Source organism: Bombina bombina, chromosome 3 (assembly GCF_027579735.1).
Source record: "Bombina bombina isolate aBomBom1 chromosome 3, aBomBom1.pri, whole genome shotgun sequence".
Classification (NCBI taxonomy): domain Eukaryota; kingdom Metazoa; phylum Chordata; class Amphibia; order Anura; family Bombinatoridae; genus Bombina; species Bombina bombina.
Window position 1 is genome coordinate 190,342,862 of NC_069501.1, and position 27,199 is coordinate 190,370,060.

The following is a 27,199-nucleotide window of genomic DNA, read 5'->3' on the forward strand; positions in this document are numbered from 1 at the left end:
TAACATATTAAACAAATTGCTTGATTACAATAAATAAACTTAGTGCAGCACTTAACACATACCATCGGGCCTTGCAGGAGCACTAACAGCATTGTTTTTATTTGCGATTGTGCATGCGCAATTCACACACTCAGATGTTGGCAGCATTGCCTCATTGACCCTCAGTGTGCACGTGTTAGCTATTTAGAACCGATTGCGTATGCATACCGGCACGCCATCTTACATTAAACTTTATTCATGAAAATTAACATTCATTCTTGGGTTTATTTAGCGTTTGAACTGTCCCTTTTTATGGGCGGTCTTGACTGATGTCAGAATGGCAATAAAAATTGTTATAGTACTTGATAGTAGCAGAATAAAATACTTGTTACAGAAAACGATGCTTCTTTATAGCATAAATTCCTATGTTTTTGTTAAAGGGATTTTTCTTCTAGGTTTTTGTAATATTTATGTAGCATGAGGCAGTATATTCATGGGTGTGATGTTTAATTTTGTTTGGTAAATTCCAGAGATTTATGTAAGATTATTTTGGGCATTTTTCTATCTAGAAGCTATTATCACATATTCTTGGTTTTGTAGTTCTTTATAAATAAATGTGCAGCCACCAATCACCAGCTCACTCCCGGTAGTGCATTGCTGCTCCTGAGCCTACCTATATGTATGCTTTTCAACAAAGGATACCAAGTGAACAAAGCAAATTGGACAAAAGTACTTTAAAAAGTTATTTAATTTGAATGCTCTATCTGATTGTGAGTGTTTAACTTTGATATTGTTCCCCTTTATTTCTATGTACACATAATCAACCCCTTACTAAGTTTCAAGAAGCTCAATTGAGGATTGTTTGTAATGGAATAGATCTACACAAGGACCTAAGGGGGCGATTTATCAAGCTGAGGCGGACAGGGGTGCACATATGCACCCCTGTCTGGCGGGCTGAATTCCCCTTGGGGAATTCAGCATTGCACACAAGCATTATTTTGTGATTGGCTGTGCTCCGGCAGGAGCTGTCAATGTCCCAGGGGAGATTGAAATTCGCCATTTTAGAGATGGCGAAAGGTTAGGAAAGCAGCGGTCTGATGACCACTGCTTGTTGAATACGGCGTGCAGGTTCTCTTGTGAGAACCTGCAGTCATATGGGGTCAAAAGGCTTGCAAAGCCTTTGATAAATCGACCCCTAAGTGTGAAGAGGGAGAGGCAAGCAGTAAAATAAGAAATTGAAACCTATAATGTGTTTTAAAACAATTTAAATTTTTATTATTAAGGTAATGATCATTTTTCTCCTTTCAATAAAGTACAGTTGAAAAGTTGATCAAATATGAATAAGTAACTTATTAAAGTGGAGATAGTTCATTTCCCTCTAATTTCATAATGATCTATGTATTTCTAATGGTATATAGCTAAATCAGTAATTTTCTGGTATAACTGAAAAAATATGAAACTGTATTATTCCAAAAATGTAGAAAACCTTTATGTAAATAGTCTTACTGACTGGTGATTTCACTCATGATTTAAATCAAACCCACCCTGCTGCAGCTTGCCAATGAGTGCACAGCAGGAAAGCAGCTCCTCCCGTATAACCTCCTGCTAGTAGATGGAGTTAACCACATGACTACCAAAGAGAACAGCAGTGTAAATATGTTGTAGCCTCTTTGGTTGTCATGTACTTGCATCTACTAACTATTTTATCTCAGCACAGCAGGGCTGTTTCTCAGATAGTTGAAGGAGTTGTCTTCTATGTCATGCTTGGTTAGTGATTTATTGCTCTTTGCCAGCATTGAATTACAGGGAAGAAATCCTAATTTAAAGGGACACAAGTCAAAATTAAACTTTCATGATTCAGATAGAGCATGCAGTTTTAAACAACTTTTCAATTTACTACCATTAACATAATGTGTACAGTTTCTCTTGTTAAGTGTGTTCAGTCCACGGGTCATCCATTACTTATGGGATATATTCTCCTTCCCAACAGGAAGTTGCAAGAGGATCACCCAAGCAGAGCTGCTATATAGCTCCTCCCCTCACATGTCATATCCAGTCATTCTCTTGCAACCCTCAACAAAGGAGGAGGTCGCGAGAGGAGCTGGAGTTTTTACTTAATTATTCTTCAATCAAAAGTTTGTTATTTTAAATGGCACCGGAGTGTGCTGTTTTTCTATCTCAGGCAGTATTTGGAAGAAGAAACTGCCTGCGTTTTTTATCTATGATCTTAGCAGGCGTAACTAAGATCCACTGGCTGTTCTCGACATTCTGAGGAGTGGGGTAACTTCAGAAACTGGGAATAGCATGCGGGGTCCTCCGCAAATGAGGTATGTGCAGTACTTTATTTTCTGGGAATGGAATTGACTAAGAAAATACTGCTGTTACCGTATGATGTAAGTACAGCCTTAAATGCAGTAGTAGCAACTGGTATCAGGCTGATAAATGTATGCGCAGTCGAGTTATATTCTAGGGACTAGAATTTGACTGAGAAAATACTGTTAACATTGAAATAATACTTAAGCCTTCTCTGCAGTGGTAGCAGGCTTAGTGATAGCTTTGCATGACATTGAAAAATGTTGTTTTTTAATAAAACGTTTACTGGCATGTTATTCGTTTTTGTGAGGTACTTTGGTGATAAATCGCTTTGGGCATGATTTTTTTCCACATGGCTAACATATTTTTCTGCATGGAAACCGTTATATCAGGGCTTCCACTGTTGTGATTGGAGTGGGAGGGCCCTTGTTTTAGCGCCTTGTTGCGCAGTTAAAATTATTGCACAGTCTTTCTGCTTCTTCCTCCTTGATCCAGGATGTCTCTAGAGAGCTCAGGGGTCTGCAAATTTCATTTGTGAGGGAGGTAATCAGTCACAGCAGATCTGTGACAGTGTGCTGACTGTGATTAAAAGTGTTAAATCTTAATTGATATCTGTTTTATCCGTTTTGGGTATTGAGGGGTTAATCATCCTTTTGCTAATGGGTGCAATCCTCTGCTAATAATACACTTCTTGTTAAGAATTGTTTAATTATATCTGTATTTTTGAAGCGCTGCAGCGTTTTTTATATTGCTTGTAAACTTATTGAAAGTGATTTCCAAGCTTGTTAGTTTCATTGCTAAGTCTGTTTTAAACATGTCTGATTCAGAGGAAACTGTTTGTTCATCATGTTCAAAAGCCAATGTGGAGCCCAATAGAACGATTTGTACCAATTGTATTGATATTGCTTTGAATAAAACTCAATCTGTACCGATAAAGAAGCTATCACCAGACAACGAGGGGGAAGTTATGCCGCCTAACTCTCCTCACGTGTCAGTACCTGCGTCTCCTGCTCGGGAGATGCGTAGGATTGAGACACCTAGTACATCTAGGCCCTTACAAATCACTTTACATGATATGGCTAATGTTATGAAAGAAGTATTATATAATATGCCCGAATTAAGGGGCAAACGCGATAGCTCTGGGTTAAGGACAGAGCGCGCTGATGACACGAGAGCCATGTCTGATACTGCGTCACAATTTGCAGAACATGAGGACGGTGAGCTTCATTCTGTCGGTGACGGTTCTGATCCGGGGAGACCAGATTCAGAAATTTCAAATTTTAAATTTAAGCTTGAGAACCTCTGTGTGTTACTAGGGGAGGTATTAGCGGCTCTGAATGATTGCGACACGGTGGCAATTCCAGAGAAATTGTGTAGGTTGGATAGATACTATGCGGTACCGGTGTGTACTGACGTTTTTCCTATACCAAAAAGACTTACAGAAATTATAAGTAAGGAGTGGGATAGACCCGGTGTGCCTTTTTCCCCTCCCCCGATATTTAGAAAAATGTTCCCTATAGACGCCACCACACGAGACTTATGGCAGACGGTCCCTAAGGTGGAGGGAGCAGTTTCTACGTTAGCCAAGCGTACCACTATCCCGGTGGAGGATAGCTGTGCTTTCTCAGATCCAATGGATAAAAAATTACAGGGTTATCTTAAGAAAATGTTTGTTCAACAGGGTTTTATATTGCAGCCTCTTGCATGCATTGCGCCTGTCACGGCTGCAGCGGCATTCTGGTTTGAGTCTCTGGAAGAGGCGATTCGCACAGAGCCGTTGGATGAGGCCCTGAGCAAAGTTAGAACTCTTAAGCAAGCTAATGCGTTTGTTTCAGATGCCGTAGTACATCTAACCAAACTTACGGCTAAAAATTCCGGATTCGCCATACAGGCGCGCAGAGCGCTCTGGCTTAAATCCTGGTCAGCGGATGTAACTTTCAAGTCTAAACTACTTAACATTCCTTTCAAAGGGCAGACCTTATTCGGGCCCGGCTTGAAGGAAATTATTGCTGACAATACAGGAGGTAAGGGCCACGCCCTTCCTCAGGACAGGGCCAAACCAAAGGCCAACAGTCTAATTTTCGTGCCTTTCGGAACTTCAAGGCAGGAGCAGCATCGACTTCCTCCGCTCCAAAACAGGAAGGAACTACTGCTCGTTACAGACAGGGTTGGAAAGGCAACCAGTCATGGAACAAGGGCAAGCAGGCCAGAAAGCCTACTCCCGCCCCTAAGACAGCATGAAGCCAGGGCCCCCTATCCGGAGACGGATTTAGTGGGGGGCAGACTTTCTCTCTTTGCCCAGGCTTGGGCAAGAGATGTGCAGGATCCCTGGACGTTAAAGATTAAATCTCAGGGATACCTTCTGGATTTCAAAACCTCTCCTCCACAAGGGAGGTTTCATCTTTCGAGGTTATCGACAAACCTAGTAAAGAGAGAGGCATTTCTACATTGTGTACAAGACCTCTTAATCATGGGGGTGATCCACTCAGTTCCGCGATCGGAACAGGGACAAGGATTTTACTCAAATCTATTTGTGGTTCCCAAAAAAGAGGGAACCTTCAGACCAATCTTGGACTTAAAGATCTTAAACAAATTCCTAAGGGTACCATCGTTCAAGATGGAAACCATTCAAACTATCCTACCCATGATCCAAGAGGGTCAATATATGACCACGGTGGACTTAAAGGATGCTTACCTTCATATACCGATTCACAAAGATCATTATCGGTACCTGAGGTTTGCCTTTCTAGACAGGCATTACCAGTTTGTGGCTCTTCCCTTCGGGTTAGCCACGGCCCCGAGAATTTTTACGAAGGTTCTGGGCTCACTTCTGGCGGTACTAAGACCACGCGGCATAGCGGTGGCTCTGTACCTAGACGACATTCTGATACAAGTGTCAAGTTTTCAGAATGCAAAGTCTCATACAGAGATAGTTCTAGCATTTCTGAGGTCGCATGGGTGGAAAGTGAACGTGGAAAAGAGTTCTTTGTTACCACTCACAAGGGTTCCTTTTCTAGGGACTCTTATAGATTCTGTAGAGATGAAGATTTACCTGACGGAGTCCAGGTTATCAAAGATTCTCAATGCTTGCCGTGTCCTTCATTCCGTTCCAAGCCCATCAGTAGCTCAGTGCATGGAGGTAATCGGCTTAATGGTCGCGGCAATGGACATAGTGCCATTTGCGCGCCTGCATCTCAGACCGCTGCAACTATGCATGCTCAGTCAATGGAACGGGGATTACTCAGATCTGTCCCCTTTGCTAAATCTGGACCAGGAGACCAGAGATTCGCTTCTCTGGTGGTTGTCACCGGTTCATCTGTCCAAAAGAATGACCTTTCGCAGGCCAGATTGGACGATTGTAACAACGGATGCCAGCCTTCTAGGCTGGGGAGCAGTCTGGAATTTCCTGAAGGCTCAGGGATCGTGGACTCAGGAGGAGAAACTCCTCCCAATAAACATTCTAGAATTAAGAGCAATATTCAATGCTCTTCTAGCTTGGCCTCAGTTAGCAAGACTGAGGTTCATCAGATTTCAGTCGGACAATATCACGACTGTGGCTTACATCAATCATCAAGGGGGAACCAGGAGTTCCCTATCGATGTTGGAAGTCTCGAAGATAATTCGCTGGGCAGAGTCTCACTCTTGCCACCTGTCAGCGATTCACATCCCAGGCATAGAGAACTGGGAGGCGGATTTCCTAAGTCGCCAGACTTTTCATCCGGGAGAGTGGGAACTTCACCCGGAGGTATTTGCTCAACTGATTCATCGTTGGGGCAAACCGGATCTGGATCTCATGGCATCTCGCCAGAACGCGAAGCTTCCTTGTTACGGATCCAGGTCCAGGGACCCGGGAGCGGTGCTGGTAGATGTATTAGCAGCCCCTTGGGTTTTCAACATAGCTTATGTGTTTCCACCATTTCCGTTGCTACCTCGGCTGATTGCCAGGATCAAACAGGAGAGGGCATCGGTAATTCTGATAGCGCCTGCGTTGCCACGCAGGACCTGGTATGCAGACCTAGTGGACATGTCATCCTGTCCACCATGGTCTCTTCCTCTGAGGCAGGACCTTCTAATTCAGGGTCCTTTCAACCATCCAAACCTAATTTCTCTGAGGCTGACTGCCTGGAAATTGAACGCTTGATTCTATCAAAGCGTGGGTTTTCGGAATCGGTTATTGATACATTAATACAGGCTCGGAAACCTGTGACAAGAAAAATTTACCATAAGATATGGCGTAAATATTTATATTGGTGCGAATCCAAGAGTTACTCATGGAGTAAGGTTAGGATTCCTAGGATATTAGCTTTTCTCCAACATTGGTGTGTCCGGTCCACGGCGTCATCCTTACTTGTGGGATATCTCTTCCCCAACAGGAAATGGCAGAGAGTCCCAGCAAAGCTGGCCATATAGTCCCTCCTAGGTCATTCTCTTTGCCGTTGCACAGGCAACATCTCCACGGAGATGGTTAAGAGTTTTTTGGTGTTTAAATGTAGTTTTTATTCTTCTATCAAGTGTTTGTTATTTTAAAATAGTGCTGGTATGTACTATTTACTCTGAAACAGAAAAGGATGAAGATTTCTGTTTGTGAGAGGAAGATGATTTTAGCAGACAGTAACTAAAATCGATTGCTGTTTCCACATAGGACTGTTGAGATGAAGTAACTTCAGTTGGGGGAAACAGTTAGCAGACTTTTCTGCTTAAGGTATGACTAGCCATATTTCTAACAAGACCATGTAATGCTGGAAGGCTGTCATTTCCCCTCATGGGGACCGGTAAGCCATTTTCTTAGTCAAACAAACAGAATAAAGGGCTTATTATGGGCTAAAAAACTGGTAGACATTTTTATGGGCTAAATCGATTGCTTTATTTGGGCATTTTATTCATATTTATGCTGACAATTCTCATTTTATAAACTTGGGGAACGTTTATTAAACGACAGGCACTATGTTAGACACCTTTTCCAGTCAGGGGGCCTTCCTAGTTGTAGACTGAGCCTCATTTTCGCGCCATTACTGCGCAGTTGTTTTTTGAGAGCAGGGCATGCAGATGCATGTGTGAGGATCTGAAATTTGCTGGAAAAGCTTCTAGAAGGCGTCAATTGGTATCGTATTCCCCTCTGGGCTTGGTTGGGTCTTAGCAAAGGCTATAGCTGGGACTGTATAGGGGTTAAATTTGTAAAGGGTTAAAGCTCTGAAATTTGGTGTGCAATACTCTTAATGCTTTAAGACACTGTGGTGAAATTTTGGTAATTATTGAACAATTCCTTCATACTTTTTCACATATTCAGTAATAAAGTGTTTTCTGTTTAAAATTTAAAGAGACAGTAACGGTTTTGTTTTAAAACGTTTTTTTGTGCTTTGTTGACCAGTTTAAGCCTGGTTAACATGTCTGTGCCTTCAGATAAGCTATGTTCTATATGTATGAAAGCCAATGTGTCTCCCCATTTAAATTTATGTGATAATTGTGCCATAGCGTCCAAACAAAGTAAGGACAGTACTGCCACAGATAATGAAATTGCCCAAGATGATTCCTCAGATGAGGGGAGTAAACATGATACTACATCATCTCCTACGGTGTCTACACCAGTTTTGCCCACACAGGAGGCCCCTAGTACATCTAGTGCGCCAATGCTTATTACCATGCAACAATTAACGGCTGTAATGGATAACTCCATAGCAAATATTTTATCCAAAATGCCTACTTATCAGAGAGAGCGCGATTGCTCTGTTTTAAACACTGAAGAGCAGGAGGGCGCTGATGATAATTGTTCTGTCATACCCTCACACCAATCTGAAGGGGCCATGAGGGAGGTTTTGTCAGATGGAGAAATTTCAGATTCAGGAAAAATTTCTCAACAAGCTGAACCTGATGTTTTGACATTTAAATTTAAATTAGAACATCTCCGCGCACTGCTTAAGGAGGTGTTATCTACTCTAGATGATTGTGACAACTTGGTCATTCCAGAGAAATTATGCAAGATGGACAAGTTCCTAGAGGTTCCGGTGCACCCCGACGCTTTTCCTATACCCAAGCGGGTGGCGGACATAGTAAATAAGGAGTGGGAAAAGCCCGGCATACCTTTTTGTTCCCCCCCCTATATTTAAGAAATTATTTCCTATGGTCGACCCCAGAAAGGACTTATGGCAGACAGTCCCTAAGGTCGAGGGGGCAGTTTCTACTCTAAACAAACGCACTACTATTCCTATCGAAGATAGTTGTGCTTTCAAAGATCCTATGGATAAAAAATTGGAAGGTTTGCTTAAAAAGATTTTTGTACAGCAAGGTTACCTTCTACAACCCATTTCGTGCATTGTTCCTGTCACTACAGCAGCGTGGTTCTGGTTCGAGGAACTAGAAAAGTCGCTCAGTAGAGAGACTCCATATGAGGAGGTTATGGACAGAGTTCACGCACTTAAGTTGGCTAACTCTTTTATTTTAGATGCCGCTTTGCAATTAGCTAGATTAGCGGCGAAAAATTCAGGGTTTGCTATCGTGGCGCGCAGAGCGCTTTGGCTAAAGTCTTGGTCAGCGGATGTGTCATCCAAGACAAAATTGCTTAACATCCCTTTCAAAGGTAAAACTCTATTTGTACCATAATTGATAGAGATTATTTCAGACATCACTGGGGGAAAGGGCCACGCCCTTCCACAAGATAGGCCTTTCAAGGCCAAAAATAAGTCTAATTTTCGTTCCTTTCGCAATTTCAGGAACGGACCGGCCTCTAATTCTGCATCCTCTAAGCAAGAGGGTAATGCCTCACAACCCAAACCAGCCTGGAAACCGATGCAAGGGTAAGCAGGCTAAGAAGCCTGCCGCTGCTAACAAAACAGCATGAAGGAGTAGCCCACGATCCGGGACCGGATCTAGTGGGGGGCAGACTCTCTCTCTCTTTGCTCAGGCTTGGGCAAGAGATGTTAAGGATCCCTGGGCGCTAGAAATAGTTTCTCAAGGTTATCTCCTGGAATTCAGGGAACTACCTCCAAGGGGAAGGTTCCACATGTCTCACTTATCCTCAAACCAAATAAAGAGACAGGCGTTCTTACATTGTGTAGAAGACCTGTTAAAGATGGGAGTGATACACCCAGTTCCAATAAAGGAACAAGGAATGGGATTTTATTCCAATCTGTTCGTAGTTCCCAAAAAAGAGGGAACTTTCAGACCAATTTTGGATTTGAAGATCCTAAACAAATTTCTCAGGGTACCATCGTTCAAGATGGAAACCATTCGAACGATTCTACCCACTATCCAGGAAAGTCAATTTATGACTACCGTGGATCTAAAGGATGCGTACCTACATATTCCTATCCACAAAGAACATCATCAGTTCCTAAGGTTCGCTTTTCTGGACAATCATTACCAGTTTGTGGCCCTCCCATTCGGGTTAGCCACTGCTCCAAGGATTTTCACAAAGGTACTAGGGTCCCTTCTAGCGGTTCTAAGACCAAGGGGCATTGCAGTAGTACCTTACTTGGACGACGTTCTAATACAAGCGTCGTCCCTGTCAAAAGCAAAGGCTCATACAGACATCGTTCTGGCCTTTCTCAGATCACACGGATGGAAGGTGAACATAGAAAAAAGTTCTGTCAACGTCGACAAGAGTTCCCTTCTTGGGAACAATAATAGATTCCTTAGAAATGAGGATTTTTCTGACAGAGGTCAGAAAATCAAAACTTCTAAGCTCTTGTCAAGTTCTTCATTCTGTTCCTTGTCCTTCCATAGCGCAGTGCATGGAAGTAGTAGGGTTGATGGTTGCAGCAATGGACATAGTTCCTTTTGCACGAATTCATCTAAGACCATTACAACTGTGCATGCTCAAACAGTGGAATGGGGACTATACAGACTTGTCTCCAATGATTCAAGTAGATCAGAAGACCAGAGATTCACTCCGTTGGTGGCTGACCCTGGACCATCTGTCCCAGGGAATGAGCTTCCGCAGACCAGAGTGGGTCATTGTCACGACCGACGCCAGTCTAGTGGGCTGGGGCGCGGTCTGGGAATCCCTGAAAGCTCAGGGTCTATGGTCTCGGGAAGAGTCTTTTCTCCCGATAAACATTCTGGAACTGAGAGCGTAATTCAATGCTCTCAGGGCTTGGCCTCAACTAGCAAAGGCCAGATTCATAAGGTTCCAATCAGACAACATGACGACCGTTGCGTATATCAATCATCAGGGGGGAACAAGGAGTTCCCTGGCGATGAAAGAAGTGACCAAAATAATTCAATGGGCGGAGGATCACTCCTGCCACCTGTCTGCGATCCACATCCCAGGTGTGGAAAACTGGGAGGTGGATTTTCTGAGTCGTCAGACATTCCATCCGGGGGAGTGGGAACTCCATCCGGAGATCTTTGCACAAATAACTCAATTATGGGGCATTCCAGACATGGATCTGATGGCGTCTAGCAAGAACTTCAAGGTTCCTTGCTACGGGTCCAGATCCAGGGATCCCAAGGCGACTCTAGTAGATGCACTAGTAGCACCTTGGACCTTCAACCTAGCTTATGTATTTCCACTGTTTCCTCTCATTCCCAGGCTGGTAGCCAGGATCAATCAGGAGAGGGCCTCGGTGATCTTGATAGCTACTGCGTGGCCACGCAGGACTTGGTATGCAGACCTGGTGAATATGTCATCGGCTCCACCATGGAAGCTACCTTTGAGACAGGACCTTCTTGTTCAGGGTCCATTCGAACATCCAAATCTGGTCTCCCTCCAGCTGACGGCTTGGAGATTGAACGCTTGATTCTATCGAAGCGTGGGTTTTCAGATTTACCATAAAATATGGAAAAGATATATCTGTTGGTGTGAATACAAAGGATTCCCATGGAATAAGATAAAAATTCCTAAGATTCTCTTCTTTCTACAAGAAGGTTTGGAGAAAGGATTATCTGCAAGTTCTCTAAAGGGACAGATCTCTGCTTTATCTGTCTTACTACACAAAAGACTGGCAGCTGTGCCAGATGTTCAAGCATTTGTTCAGGCTCTGGTTAGGATCAAGCCTGTTTACAGACCTTTGACTCCTCCCTGGAGTCTAAACCTAGTTCTTTCAGTTCTTCAAGGGTTTCCGTTTGAACCTTTACATTCCATAGATATTAAGTTACTATCTTGGAAAGTTTTGTTTTTGGTTGCAATTTCTTCTGCTAGAAGAGTTTCAGAGTTATCTGCTCTGCAGTGTTCTCCGCCCTATCTGGTGTTCCATGCAGATAAGGTGGTTTTGCGTACTAAGCCTGGTTTTCTTCCTAAGGTTGTTTCTAACAAAAATATTAACCAGGAGATAGTTGTACCTTCTTTATGTCCGAATCCAGTTTCAAAGAAGGAACGTTTGTTACACAATTTGGACGTAGTCCGTGCTCTAAAATTCTATTTAGAGGCTACAAAAGATTTCAGACAAACATCTTCCTTGTTTGTTGTTTATTCTGGTAAAAGGAGAGGTCAAAAAGCGACTTCTACCTCTTTCTTTTAGGCTTAAAAGCATCATCCGATTGGCTTATGAGACTGCCGGATGGCAGCCTCCTGAAAGAATCACAGCTCACTCCACTAGGGCTGTGGCTTCCACATGGGCCTTCAAGAACGAGGCTTCTGTTGACCAGATATGTAAGGCAGCGACTTGGTCTTCACTGCACACTTTTGCCAAATTTTACAAATTTGATACTTTTGCTTCTTCGGAGGCTATTTTTGGGAGAAAGGTTTTGCAAGCTGTGGTGCCTTCCGTTTAGGTAACCTGATTTGCTCCCTCCCTTCATCCGTGTCCTAAAGCTTTGGTATTGGTTCCCACAAATAAGGATGATGCCGTGGACCGGACACACCAATGTTGGAGAAAACAGAATTTATGCTTACCTGATAAATTACTTTCTCCAACGGTGTGTCCGGTCCACGGCCCGCCCTGGTTTTTTAATCAGGTCTGATTAATTATTTTCTCTAACTACAGTCACCACGGTACCATATGGTTTCTCCTATATATATTTCCTCCTGTCCGTCGGTCGAATGACTGGGGTGGGCGGAGCCTAGGAGGGACTATATGGCCAGCTTTGCTGGGACTCTTTGCCATTTCCTGTTGGGGAAGAGATATCCCACAAGTAAGGATGACGCCGTGGACCGGACACACCGTTGGAGAAAGTAATTTATCAGGTAAGCATAAATTCTGTTTTCTACAAGAGGGTTTAGAAAAGGGTTTATCCGCTAGTTCGCTAAAGGGACAGATTTCAGCTCTGTCTATTCTTTTACACAAACGTCTGGCAGAGCATCCAGACGTCCAGGCCTTTTGTCAGGCTTTGGCTAGAATTAAGCCTGTGTTTAAAGCTGTTGCTCCTCCTTGGAGCTTAAACTTGGTTCTTAAAGTTCTTCAGGGTGTTCCGTTTGAACCCCTTCATTCCATTGATATTAAGCTTTTATCTTGGAAAGTTCTGTTTTTGATGGCTATTTCCTCGGCTCGAAGAGTCTCTGAGTTATCTGCCTTACATTGTGATTCTCCTTATCTGATCTTTCATTCAGACAAGGTAGTTCTGCGTACTAAACCTGGGTTTTTACCTAAGGTTGTTTCTAACAGGAATATCAATCAAGAGATTGTTGTTCCATCATTATGTCCTAATCCTTCTTCAAAGAAGGAACGTCTTTTGCATAATCTAGACGTGGTCCGTGCTCTGAAGTTCTACTTACAGGCAACTAAAGATTTTAGACAAACTTCTTCTCTGTTTGACATTTACTCTGGACAGAGGAGAGGTCAAAAGGCTTCGGCTACCTCTCTCTCTCTTTTTGGCTTCGTAGCATAATACGTTTAGCCTATGAGACTGCTAGACAGCAGCCTCCTAAAAGAATTACAGCTCATTCCACTAGAGCTGTGGCTTCCACCTGGGCCTTTAAGAATGAGGCCTCTGTTGAACAGATTTGCAAGGCTGCAACTTGGTCTTCACTTCATACTTTTTCCAAATTTTACAAATTTGACACTTTCGCTTCTTCGGAGGCTGGTTTTGGGGGAAAGGTTCTACAGGTAGTGGTTCCTTCTGTTTAATGTTCCTGCCTTGTCCCTCCCATCATCCGTGTACTTAGCTTTGGTATTGGTATCCCATAAGTAATGGATGACCCGTGGACTGAACACACTTAACAAGAGAAAACATAATTTATGCTTACCTGATAAATTTATTTCTCTTGTAGTGTGTTCAGTCCACGGCCCGCCCTGTCTTTTCAGGCAGGTTCTAAATTTTAAAATTATAACTCCAGTCACCACTGCACCTTATAGTTTCTCCTTTCTCGTTTTGTTTCGGTCGAATGACTGGATATGACATGTGAGGGGAGGAGCTATATAGCAGCTCTGCTTGGGTGATCCTCTTGCAACTTCCTGTTGGAAAGGAGAATATATCCCATAAGTAATGGATGACCCGTGGACTGAACACACTACAAGAGAAATAAATTTATCAGGTAAGCATAAATTATGTTTTTTATATATTTACACTACTGAGCATGAGCAAGAATTCAGAATATACGTATATGCATTTGTGATTGGTTGATGGCTGTCACACAATACAGGGGGAGTGGAAATAGACAGAACTTTGAAATTTGTCACAAAACAATCTTACTCATTTGAAGTTCAGACTTCTGTTGCATTGTCTTTTTATCATGCATTTGTTGATTATGCAAATCTTCTGTATTTACTGGTACAGTTTTAAGCATCCTCCATAATTTGAAGTTTAATTGATTTTTAGGCAATTTTGTATTTTTTTTTTCTTTAAAGACTTTCCACAAATGTATTATTCAACTAATTATTAATGTAGATGCAGAAATGAGTTTAGTGGGGAAGGGCTGTGTGATATGGGGGGGGATTAAAAAAAATGTATGAAATATTGCGATTTTGTAAACATTTTTAATTTAAATATGCATTTAACTGTTCAATCGGCAGCTTGTTCCCTTTGCAGTTTGCACTGCTAACTGAATAGTCTTGAGGAAAGAACCAGTCTGCCACCTCTCATGTCCGTGCACACCCCAGGAAGAGAGCCATTTCATACTTTTTATCCAAAAACAAATGCAGCCTCATGCGACTTAGATATTGCATTGCCTCATATAGCAGCGCTAGCACAGGGCTTACATGGATTGGCTAAAACAGCAGAAGCTGTCCAATAGTTATTAATCTTATTTGTTTCTCCTTTTTATAAATCTTGTTTTTACTTTTACATTACATTTCATGTTATAAGAGAACAAATAATTGAAATAAACTTCATGGTATTATACATTAAACTCAGGGGCAATTATTATGTATAGTTCTTTTATTTTAAACTTTTTTTTATTATGTTTTCAGCATCAATAAAAGGTTAATAAACATTTTGTAACTTTGTCACACATTTAATACTTTGTGACTGACAAAAGTGATTAGAAACACATTTTGAATTTAATTAAAATTGAAGAACGAATTACATTTCAGTCTTCCTTTAATGGGAAGGTTTCTTAATAAACATTTTTTTGTAAAGTTGTTTTCTTTTGTTTTTGCACTTTCCAATATTGATACATGTCTAATCTTATTACAGGTGATGGCTGTGGTTACACTGTTTTGGGACCGGAAAGTGGAACTTTTACATCCATAAATTACCCACAGACTTACCCCAACAGCACTGTGTGTGAGTGGGAAATCCGTGTCAAGCCAGGGGATAGGATACACCTGAAGTTTGGCGACTTTGATATCGAGGACTCAAACTCTTGTCACTTTAATTATGTGAGAATATATGATGGTATTGGGCCTACCCGAAGTGAGATAGGTATGATACATATATATATTTTATGTAACTAGAATTTATTTATTTTTTACGTTTCAGTAAGCCTTGTTTACACAGAACCAAGACTATATTTAGGCCTTTATATGTAATTATTTGAAGTATAAGATACAAAATTACTTTAATTGTTCTGTATGGCCACATTTTTAACTACTGTAGGAAGAAGTATGAAACTTCTTGTACTTTTACAACGAGGGTAATTATTGAGAGCATTTCTTGGCATTGCAGAATTCTGAATATTCCGCCATGCTTCACTCCGGTAGTGATATGCCCTTGTTTCTCAAAATCTGTCTTAATTTAAAAACGCTATGCTTTTGCTTACTGTTTTCTTGATCTTTATAGAATAGAATCACTTATTCGCCAGGCATAAAAAATAAGTTATACAAGAAATTTTTCATGGTGCAAGAGATATCAGATGACAAATTAAACAAGCACAATCAGCAGTATAAAAATCTAACCATGAAATATAGTCACAAAGAGTGACTAAATTGTATTGTATTTTATCTTACCAATAGTGAAATAAGAGACATATCCCTGTTTTCTAATTTAATAGCGGGGGGGAAAAAACTACCCCGAAAACGGTTTTTCAGTTGGTAAAACTCAACATTGGCCTACGATAAAAAGATGGACAATTTAAAAAAAAAAACAAACAATGGCCAGGGTGAGATGAATCGGATAAAAAAAAAAAGATTCTGACTCGGTTATTCATCCCTTAAAAGTAAATGTCCTTTAGAGAAATAAGTTGACACCCAATGATTGTTTTCAAGAGCTCTCACTATTTAATGTAGTTTCTCCTTTATTTTAACCTGGTATAGATCTGCTACATTATCATTAGAGGATGATAAAACTGATTAGATTGCTGAATAAAAACAAGTTAACAGTTTTGCTTTGAGAAATACAAACATTGTTGAGACCTTTTAATTTATAGTAAAAATATTAACGTCCCATTTCAAATCATGTTGGATTGTTGTGCCAATGAATTTATACCATGTAACTCTGTCTACTATGCCATCTTTAATTTTCAAAGCAGAAGGTGATAAAGACTTTTCTCTTGTTAAGTGTATCCAGTCCACGGATCATCCATTACTTGTGGGATATTCTCCTTCCCAACAGGAAGTTGCAAGAGGATCACCCACAGCAGAGCTGCTATATAGCTCCTCCCCTCACTGCCATATCCAGTCATTCTCTTGCAACTCTCAATAAAGATGGACGTAGTAAGAGGAGAGTGGTGTATTATAGTTAGTTTTTTAACTTCAATCAAAAGTTTGTTAATTTTAAATGGTACCGGAGTGTACTGTTTCATCTCAGGCAGCATTAGAAGAAGAATCTGCCTGTGATTTCTATGATCTTAGCAGAAGTAACTAAGATCCACTGCCGTTCTCACATATTCTGAGGAGTGTGGTAACTTCAGAGGGGGAATGGCGTGCAGGTTTTCCTGCAATAAGGTATGTGCAGTTAATATATTTCTAGGGATGGAATTTGCTAGAAAAATGCTGCTGATACCGGATTAATGTAAGTTAAGCCTTAAATGCAGTGATAGCGACTGGTATCAGGCTTATTAACAGAGATACATACTCTTATAAAAGTGTAATATAAAACATTTGCTGGCATGTTAATCGTTTTTATATATGTTTGGTGACAAAACTTATTGGGGCCTAGTTTTTTTCCACATGGCTGGCTTGATTTTTGCCTAGAAACAGTTTCCTGAAGCTTTCCACTGTTGCAATATGAGTGGGAAGGGCCTATTTTAGTGCAGCTAAAAATACTGACAGACATTCAGCTTCCCTTTGCATGATACAGGACATCTCTGAAGGGCTCAAAAGGCTTCAAAGTCGTGTTTGGGGAGGGTAACAATCACAGTAGGCTGTGGCAGTTGTTGTGACTGTGTTTAAAAAACGTTTTTGTCATTTATTATTCTGTTTTTGTTATTAAGGGGTTAATCATCCATTTGCAAGTGGGTGCAATGCTCTGCTGACTTGTTACATACACAGTGAAAAAAGGCAGTTACACTAACAAAATTTTTACAGTTATTTCAAATTTTGTCAAAATTTGTTTCTCTTAAAGGCACAGTAACATTTTTTTATATTGCTTGTTAACTTGCTTTAAAGTGTTTTCCAATCTTGCTAGTCTCATTGCTAGTCTGTACAAACATGTCTGAAACAGAGGATACTTGTTCATTATGTTTAAAAGCCATGGTGGAGCCCCATAGGAGAATGTGTACTAAATGTATTGATTTCACCTTAAACAGTAAAGATCAGTCTTTATCTATAAAAGAATTGTCACCAGAGGGGTCTGTCGAGGGGGAAGTTATGCCGACTAACTCTCCCCACGTGTCGGACCCTTCGCTTCCCCCTCAAGGGACGCATGCTAATATGGCGCCAAGTACATCAGGGACGCCCATAGCGATTACTTTGCAGGACATGGCTGCAATCATGAATAATACCCTGTCAGAGGTATTATCCAGATTGCCTGAATTGAGAGGCAAGCGCGATAGCTCTGGTGTTAGACTAGATACAGAGCTCGTAGATGCTGTAAGAGCCATGTCTGATACTGCGTCACAATCTGCAGAACCCGAGGACGGAGAGCTTCAGTCTGTGGGTGACGTCTCTGAATCGGGGAGACCTGATTCAGAGATTTCTAATTTTAAATTTAAGCTTGAGAACCTCTGTGTATTGCTTGGGGAGGTATTAGCTGCTCTGAATGACTGTGACACAATTGCAGTGCCAGAGAAATTGTGTAGGCTGGATAAATACTATGCAGTGCCGGTGAGTACTGATGTTTTTCCCAATACCTAAAAGGCTTACAGAAATTATTAGTAAGGAGTGGGATAGGCCCGGTGTGCCCTTTTCCCCACCTCCTATATTTAGAAAAATGTTTCCAATAGATGCCACTACACGGGACTTATGGCAGACTGTCCCTAAGGTGGAGGGAGCAGTTTCTACTTTAGCAAAGCGTACCACTATCCCGGTTGAGGACAGTTGTGCTTTTTCAGATCCAATGGATAAAAAATTGGAGGGTTACCTTAAGAAAATGTTTATTCAACAAGGTTTTATTTTACAGCCCCTTGCATGCATTGCGCCTGTCACTGCTGCGGCGGCATTCTGGTTTGAGGCCCTGGAAGAGGCCATCCATACAGCTCCATTGACTGAAATTATTGACAAGCTTAGAACTCTTAAGCTAGCTAACTCATTTGTTTCTGATGCCATTGTTCATTTGACTAAACTAACTGCTAAGAATTCCGGATTCGCCATCCAGGCGCGTAGGGCGCTATGGCTCAAATCCTGGTCAGCTGATGTGACTTCAAAGTCTAAATTACTCAACATTCCTTTCAAGGGGCAGACCTTATTCGGGCCTGGTTTGAAAGAAATTATTGCTGACATTACTGGAGGTAAGGGTCATACCCTTCCTCAGGACAGGGCCAAATCAAAGGCCAAACAGTCTAATTTTCGTGCCTTTCGAAATTTCAAGGCAGGTGCAGCATCAACTTCCTCTGCTTCAAAACAAGATTGAACTTTTGCTCAATCCAAGCATGCCTGGAAACCTAACCAGTCCTGGAACAAGGGCAAACAGGCCAGAAAGCCTGCTGCTGCCTCTAAGACAGCATGAAGGAGCGGCCCCCTATCCGACAACGGATCTAGTAGGGGGCAGACTCTCTCTCATCGCCCAGGCGTGGGCAAGAGATGTTCAGGATCCCTGGGCGTTGGAGATCATATCTCAGCGATATCTTCTGGACTTCAAAGCTTCTCCTCCACAAGGGAGATTTCACCTTTCAAGATTATCTGCAAACCAGATAAAGAAAGAGGCATTCCTAAGCTGCGTACAAGATCTCCTTGTAATGGGAGTGATCCATCCAGTCCCGCGGACGGAACAAGGACAGGGGTTTTATTCAAATCTGTTTGTGGTTCCAAAAAAGAGGGAACCTTCAGACCAATTTTGGATTTAAAGATCCTAAACAAATTCCTCAGAGTTCTGTCTTTCAAGATGGAAACTATTCGAACCATTTTACCCATGACCACAGTGGACTTAAAGGATGCCTACCTTCACATTCCGATTCACAAGAATCATCATCAGTTCCTGAGGTTTGCCTTTCTAGACAGGCATTACCAATTTGTAGCTCTTCCATTCGGGTTGGCTACAGCCCCAAGAATTTTTACAAAGGTTCTGGGCTCACTTCTGGCGGTCCTAAGACCACGAGGCATAGCGGTGGCTCCTTATCTGGACGATATCCTGATACAGGCGTCAAGCTTTCAAATTGCCAAATCTCATACAGAGATAGTTCTGGCATTCCTGAGGTCGCATGGGTGGAAAGTGAACGAAGAAAAGAGTTCTCTATCTCATCTCACGAGGGTTTCCTTCCTAGGGACTCTAATAGATTCTGTAGAAATGAAAATTTACCTGACAGAGTCCAGGTTATCAAAACTTCTAAATGCTTGCCGTGTTCTTCACTCCATTCCGCGCCCCACGGTGGCGCAGTGCATGGAAGTAATTGGCTTAATGGTAGCGGCGATGGACATAGTGCCATTCGCGCGCCTGCATCTCAGACCGCTGCAATTATGCATGCTCAGTCAGTGGAATGGGGATTACACAGATTTGTCCCCTCTACTAAATCTGGATCAGGAAACCAGAGATTCTCTTCTCTGGTGGTTATCTCGGGCCCATCTGTCCAAGGGTATGACCTTTCGCAGACCAGATTGGACAATTGTAACAACAGATGCCAGCCTTCTAGGTTGGGGTGCAGTCTGGAACTCCCTGAAGGCTCAGGGTTCATGGACTCAGGAGGAGAAACTCCTCCCAATAAATATTCTGGAGTTAAGAGCAATATTCAATGCTCTTCTGGCTTGGCCTCAGCTAGCAACACTGAGGTTCATCAGATTTCAGTTGGACAACATCACGACTGTGGCTTACATCAACCATCAAGGGGGAACCAGGAGTTCCCTAGCGATGTCGGAAGTCTCCAAGATAATTCGCTGGGCAGAGACTCACTCTTGCCACCTGTCAGCGATCCATATCCCAGGTGTAGAGAACTGGGAGGCGGATTTTCTAAGTTGTCAGACTTTTCATCCGGGGGAATGGGAACTCCATCTGGAGGTGTTTGCTCAATTGGTTCTCCGTTGGGGCAAACCAAAATTGGATCTCATGGCGTCTCGCCAGAACGCCAAGCTTCCTTGGTACGGATCCAGGTCCAGGGACCCAGAAGCGGCACTGATAGATGCTCTAGCAGCGCCTTGGTTCTTCAATCTGGCTTATGTGTTTCCCTCGTCTGATTGCCAAAATCAAACAGGAAAGAGCATTGGTGATATTGATAGCGCCTGCGTGGCCACGCAGGACCTGGTATGCAGACCTAGTGGACATGTCATCCTTTCCACCATGGACTCTGCCTCTGAGACAAGACCTTCTAATACAAGGTCCTTTCAATCATCCGAATCTACTTTCTCTGAGACTGACTGCATGGAGATTGAACGCTTGATCCTATCAAAGCGTGGCTTCTCAGAGTCAGTAATTGATACCTTAATACAGGCACGAAAGCCTGTCACCAGGAAAATTTACCACAAGATATGGCGTAAATATCTTCATTGGTGTGAATCCAAGAATTTCTCATGGAGTAGGGTTAGGATTCCTAGGATATTGTCCTTCCTCCAAGAGGGTTTGGACAAAGGATTATCAGCTAGTTCTTTAAAGGGACAGATTTCTGCTCTGTCTATTCTTTTGCACAAGCGTCTGGCAGAAGTTCCAGACGTTCAGGCATTTTGTCAGGCTTTAGTTAGAATTAATCCTGTGTTTAAACCTGTTGCTCCTCCATGGAGCTTAAACTTGGTTCTTAAAGTTCTTCAAGGGTTCCGTTTGAACCCCTTCATTCTATTGATACCAAACTTCTTTCATGGAAAGTTCTTTTTCTGATGGCTATTTCCTCAGCTCGAAGAGTCTCGGAGTTATCTGCCTTACATTGTGATTCTCCTTATCTGATCTTTCATTCAGATAAAGTTGTTCTGCGTACAAAACCTGGGTTTTTACCTAAGGTGGTTTCTAACAAGAATATCAATCAAGAGATTGTTGTTCCATCATTATGTCCTAATCCTTCTTCAAAGAAGGAACGTCTTTTGCATAATCTAGACGTAGTCCGTGCCTTGAAGTTTTACTTACAGACTACTAAAGATTTTCGCCAAACATCTAGCCTGTTTGTTGTTTACTCTGGACAGAGGAGAGGTCAGAAGGCCTCGGCAACCTCTCTTTCTTTTTGGCTTCGGAGTATCTGTTTAGCCTATGAGACTGCTGGACAGCAGCCTCCTGAAAGGATTACAGCTCATTCTACTAGAGCTGTGGCTTCCACCTGGGCCTTTAAAAATGAGGCCTCTGTTGAACAGATTTGCAAGGCTGCAACTTGGTCTTCCCTTCATACTTTTTCCAAATTTTACAAATTTGATACTTTTGCTTCTTCGGAGGCTGTTTTTGGGAGAAAGGTTCTACAGGCAGTGGTTCCTGCCTTGTCCCTCCCATCATCCGTGTACTTTAGCTTTGGTATTGGTATCCCACAAGTAATGGATGATCCATGGACTGGATACACTTAACAAGAGAAAACATAATTTATGCTTACCTGATAAATTTATTTCTCTTGTAGTGTATCCAGTCCACGGCCCGCCCTGTCCTTTTCATGCAGGTCTAAATTTTAATTAAACTACAGTCACCACTGCACCCTATGGTTTCTCCTTTTCTCGGCTTCTTTCGGTCGAATGACTGGATATGGCAGTGAGGGGAGGAGCTATATAGCAGCTCTGCTGTGGGTGATCCTCTTGCAACTTCCTGTTGGGAAGGAGAATATCCCACAAGTAATGGATGATCCGTGGACTGGATACACTACAAGAGAAATAAATTTATCAGGTAAGCATAAATTTATGTTTTTTCCTTTTATCAGTCGTCATCACTTTGGCTTTATGAACATTTTAATTCTAAATAGTTTGCTTCACTCCATGTTACCAGCCTGTCTACTTCCAGGTTATAGCTCAATTCATCTTCATCTGAGATAAGCCCAGAGTAGTGTTGTCTGTTTTGATTTGTAATCCCTTCTCAGATTAATTTGCAGAAGTACATTCATTTGTATATAAGGAATAGAGCAAGGAAGGAAAAACACAAACCTGTCGGACACCAATAGTAAGGAAGACTGGGTCGGAAATCAACCCATTCACTTTAAAAAATAGTTTCCTATTGGTTAAGCTATAAAGCCATTGGCATATGAAAAAGGGCACATGATGTTTTTAATTTAACAAAAAGCAAATCCAGAACAATAAAATTAAAAGCAGAACTGAAATCTGCAAATAAAATTCGAACATAGGTGTGAGAATTATCTAAATTATATAAAATATAATTTAAAAATAGATTCAATGCATCTTCCAAAGATGTATGCAAACTGTAGCAGATCGTGAAGGGTGTCAGTCAAGACTTTTAGATAGCACAGCATAATTCTTTCAAAGCATTTCATATCAGAAGAAAGAGATAGATGGATAGATAGATCTATAGATAAATAGAGATAGCCATAGATAAATATAGAGAGAGAGAGATAGATCTATCTCTCTCACGCACACTATACGCACACTATACACATATATATATATATATATATATATATATATATATATGCACACACACACACACTGCACACTACACGCACACATTACACAATCTCAGTATATGTTTGTGTTTATGTATGTAAAAATGATTTAAAAATCATTTAAAATGATGAATAAATATTGCATTGATTTTTTTTGTAAGTATAACCCACAGCTATATTACAACTATGAAACAGACTGTTTTATATCCCTTTAATGTATACTATCAGTTGTGTGTTTCCTGCTAAGATTTATTAGCTGATAGCTAACAAATGCTCATGGTCAGCAGAGAATTCCGCCATTTTTAAATGCAGCTCTTTAATATGAATGATTGAAACAAAATAGAGTACAGTGTCCCTTTAAATTATCGTCTGCCAAAAGGAATGCAAACCATTGAATATCAGTGTACTACTTTACAGTTCTGTGTTTCAGATTTCCAGTAGTCTTAAAGGGACAGTCAAGTATAAATTAAACTTTCATTATTCAGATAGGACTTTTAATTTTAATCGACTTTCCAATTTACTTTTAGCATCAAATTTGCTTTTTTCTCATGGTATTCTTTGTTTAAACTAAATATAGGTAGGCTCATATGCTAATTGCTAAGCCTTTGAGGGCTGCCTCTTATCACATGCTTTTTAAATCTCTTTTCAACACAAAGAGACAGAAAGTACACGTGGGCTATATAGATAACACTGTGTTCAGGCACAGGGAGTTATTTAAGATCTAGCACGATACAATGCTAAATTTAAGACAATAGATAATAAACAGTCACAGTCATGTGATCAGGGGGCTGGAAGAAGGTTCCTAGATACAAGGTAATCACAAAGGTAAAAAGTACATTAATATAACTGTGTTGGTTATGCAAAACTGGGGAATGAGTAATAAAGGGATTATCTATCTTTTTAAAACAATAACAATTCTATGGTTGACTGTCCCTTTAATGATGACATTCTTGCAAATCAATCTGCTTTTTTTTTTTTTTTTTTTTTTTTTTTTAAACTGAAAACATGGCTCGCTGTAGTCCGTATAATGGGATTTTAGTACAGTCTGTGCTTTCCACATTGTTGTCATTTTTATTAATATGCTCGCGCCTACATGTGCTATATATTTACATTCTTTATTTTATTGCTACAAGCGAAGCAACTGCTTCTCACTGAGTTCCTAATCTAGTCTGTGCTGTAAAGGAGTAAACATTATGTCCTTACATGGCAAAGAGCTACATACTGATGTGCGCAATCACTTGTGTGTTTTACACTCCAGTATGATCGCTTGTTCTTTTCCTACTTTACATTTGGATGTTTACAATAGTAATTTTATATACTATATATACACTGTAGAAGTTTTTTGTTTAGGCAAAGTACATGTGCTAGATTGATGTTTGGAGATGTTTTCCCCATGGATGTGTAGTATAGCTAAATACAAAATCAAGAGAGAAGGAAAAGGTTAACAGGAGTGTTAAATAGGTTACATGTGTTCATTGCAAATGTCAGGGTATGAATGTTCTTGGTCGGTGTTAGTTACTGTAAGCTTATACCGTATAAGGTTGGCAAAATGTATATAAAGGCCTATTTACCTTCTTTTTACTGTGACCTGAGCAACTGATAAACATGTTTTTTTTTTTATTATTATAAAAGGTTTAAGTTGAACGGTTTAGTTTCAATATTTAATGAAATATTAAATGTGAAAATTAAAGGGACAGTGTACTGTTTTCAATGACTCATATCAGCTGTAGTTTAAAATTTGAGAAATTGCTCATTTTAGATATATTTAAGATATGAAATAGCTGTTTCTGCAAATCAAATCCACAACTCAATCAAATGGACTAAGCTTGCAGCGAGAGCAGAACTCATTAGCTTAAAGGGACAGTATACACTCATTTTCATATAACTGCATGTAATAGACACTACTATAAAGAATAAGATGCACAGATACTGATATAAAAATCCAGTATAAAATGGTTTAAAAACGTACTTAGAAGCTTTCAGTTTAGCTCTGTTGAAAAGGCAGTTGGAAAGCCCACTGCAAGTGGGAAATAAGACCCTCCCCCCTCCCCCTTCTTTTGCATATGAAAAGACCCTTTACACAAACAGGAGCAAGCTGGAGAAGGTAGCTGACGGTATTCAAATAAAACTTTGGGGCTTGGTTAGGAGTCTAAAAATCAGAGCAATGTTATTTAAAAATAAGCAAAATTATAAATTTCTCTTGTTAAGTGTGTTCAGTCCACGGGTCATCCATTACTTATGGGATATATTCTCCTTCCCAACAGGAAGTTGCAAGAGGATCACCCAAGCAGAGCTGCTATATAGCTCCTCCCCTCACATGTCATATCCAGTCATTCTCTTGCAAGTCTCAACAAAGAAGGAGGTCGCGAGAGGAGCTGGAGTTTTTACCTAATTATTCTTCAATCAAAAGTTTATTATTTTAAAATGGCACCGGAGTGTGCTGTTTTTTTCTCTCAGGCAGTATTTAGAAGAAGAATCTGCCTGTGTTTTTCTATGATCTTAGCAGACGTAACTAAGATCCACTGGCTGTTCTCGCACATTCTGAGGAGTGGGGTAACTTCGGAAAAGGGAATAGCATGCGGGGTCCCCCGCAAATGAGGTATGTGCAGTAAATATTTTCTAGGAATGGAATTGACTAAGAAAACACTGCTGTTACCCATATGATGTAAGTACAGCCTTTAATGCAGTAGTAGCGACTGGTATCAGGCTGATAAATGTATGCACAGTTGAGTTATTTTCTAGGGACTAGAATCTGACTGAGAAAATACTGTTAATACTGAAACTAATGTATGAGCCTTAACTGCAGTAGAAGCGACTGGTAGCAGGCTTAGTGATAACTTTGCATAACCCTGGAAAGTTGTTTTTTAAAACATTTACTGGCATGTTATTCGTTTTGTGAGGTACTTTGGTGATAAATCCTTTTGGGCATGATTTTTTTCCACATGGCTATCGTATATTATGGCATAGAAACCATTGTAACAGGTCTCCCACTGTTGTAATATGAGTGGGAGGGACCTTTTTTAGCGCCTTGTTGCGCAGTTAAAATAATAGCACAGTCTTCCTGCTTCTTCCTCCTTGTTCCAGGACGTCTCCAGAGAGCTCAGGGGTCTCCAAAATTCATTTTTGAGGGAGGTAATCAGTCACAGCAGACCTGTGACAGTGTGTTTGACTGTGAGAAAAACGTTAAATCTTAAATTGATTATCCGGTTGTGGGTATTGAGGGGTTAATCATCAGTTTGCTAGTGGGTGCAATCCTCTGCTAAATTCATACATTTACTGTTAAAATTGTTGGCTATAACTGAATTAGTTCATTGTTATTCAACTGTGACAGTTTTTTTTGTGTTTTTAAAAGCGCTGCTGCGTTTTTTCTATTGCTTGTAAATTTATTGAAAGATTTTTTCCAAGCTTGCTAGCCTTCATTGCTAGTCTGTTTAAACATGTCTGATACAGATGAATCTACTTGTAAATTATATTTAAAAGCCAATGTGGAGCCCAATAGAAATATGTGTACCAATTGTATTGATGTTACTTTAAATAAGTCAGTCTTTACCGGTAAAGAAATTATCACCAGACAACGAGGGGGAAGTTATGCCGACTAACTCTCCTCACGTGTCAGTACCTTCGCCTCCCGCTCAGGAGGTGTGTGAGATTGTGGCGCCAAGTACATCAAGGCCCTTACAAATCACTTTGCATGATATGGCTAATGTTATGAAAGAAGTGTTATCTAATTTGCTTAGTTAAGAGCCAAGCGCGATAGCTCTGGGTTTAGGACAGAGCGCGCCGATGACACGAGAGTCATGTCCGATACTGCGTCACAATTTGCAGAACATGAGGACGGAGAGCTTCATTCTGTGGGTGACTGATCTGATCCGGGGATACCGGATTCAGAAATTTCAAATTTTAAATTTAAGCTTGAGAACCTCCGTGTATTGCTAGGGGAGGTGTTAGCGGCTCTGAATGATTGCGACACGGTTGCAATCCCAATGAAGTTATGTAGGCTGGATAAATACTATGCGGTACCGGTGTGTACTGACGTTTTTCCTATACCTAAAAGGCTTACAGAGATTATTAGCAAGGAGTGGGATAGACCCGGTGTGCCCTTTTCCCCTCCTCCGATATTTAGAATAATGTTCCCAATAGACGCCACCACACGAGACTTATGGCAGACGGTCCCTAAGCTGGAGGGAGCAGTTTCTACTTTAGCCAAGCGTACCACTATCCCGGTGGAGGATTGTTGTGCTTTCTCAGATCCAATGGATAAAAAATTAGGTTACCTTAAGAAAATGTTTGTTCAACAAGGTTTTATATTACAGCCCCTTGCATGCATTGCGCCCGTCACTGCTGCGGCGGCATTCTGGTTTGAGTCTCTGGAAGAGGCTATTTGCACAGCACCATTGGATGAGATTATGAACAAGCTTAAAGCCCTTAAGCTAGCTAATGCATTTGTTTCGGATGCCGTGGTGCATTTAACCAAACTAACGGCTAAGAACTCCGGATTCGCCATCCAGGCGCGCAGAGCGCTATGGCTTAAATCCTGGTCAGCAGATGTAACTT

At 41.1% G+C, this 27,199-nt stretch overlaps 1 protein-coding gene across 1 annotated transcript in view; it reads left to right on the plus strand.

Annotated features, from left to right (window-relative positions):
• Positions 1-27,199, plus strand: part of DCBLD2 (discoidin, CUB and LCCL domain containing 2) — a gene marked incomplete in the record, with an annotated part of 427,429 nt that overhangs the window by 35,403 nt on the left and 364,827 nt on the right. The window contains 1 exon segment of the mRNA XM_053705206.1: positions 14,800-15,027. Coding sequence (XP_053561181.1) covers positions 14,800-15,027 — 228 coding nt within the window.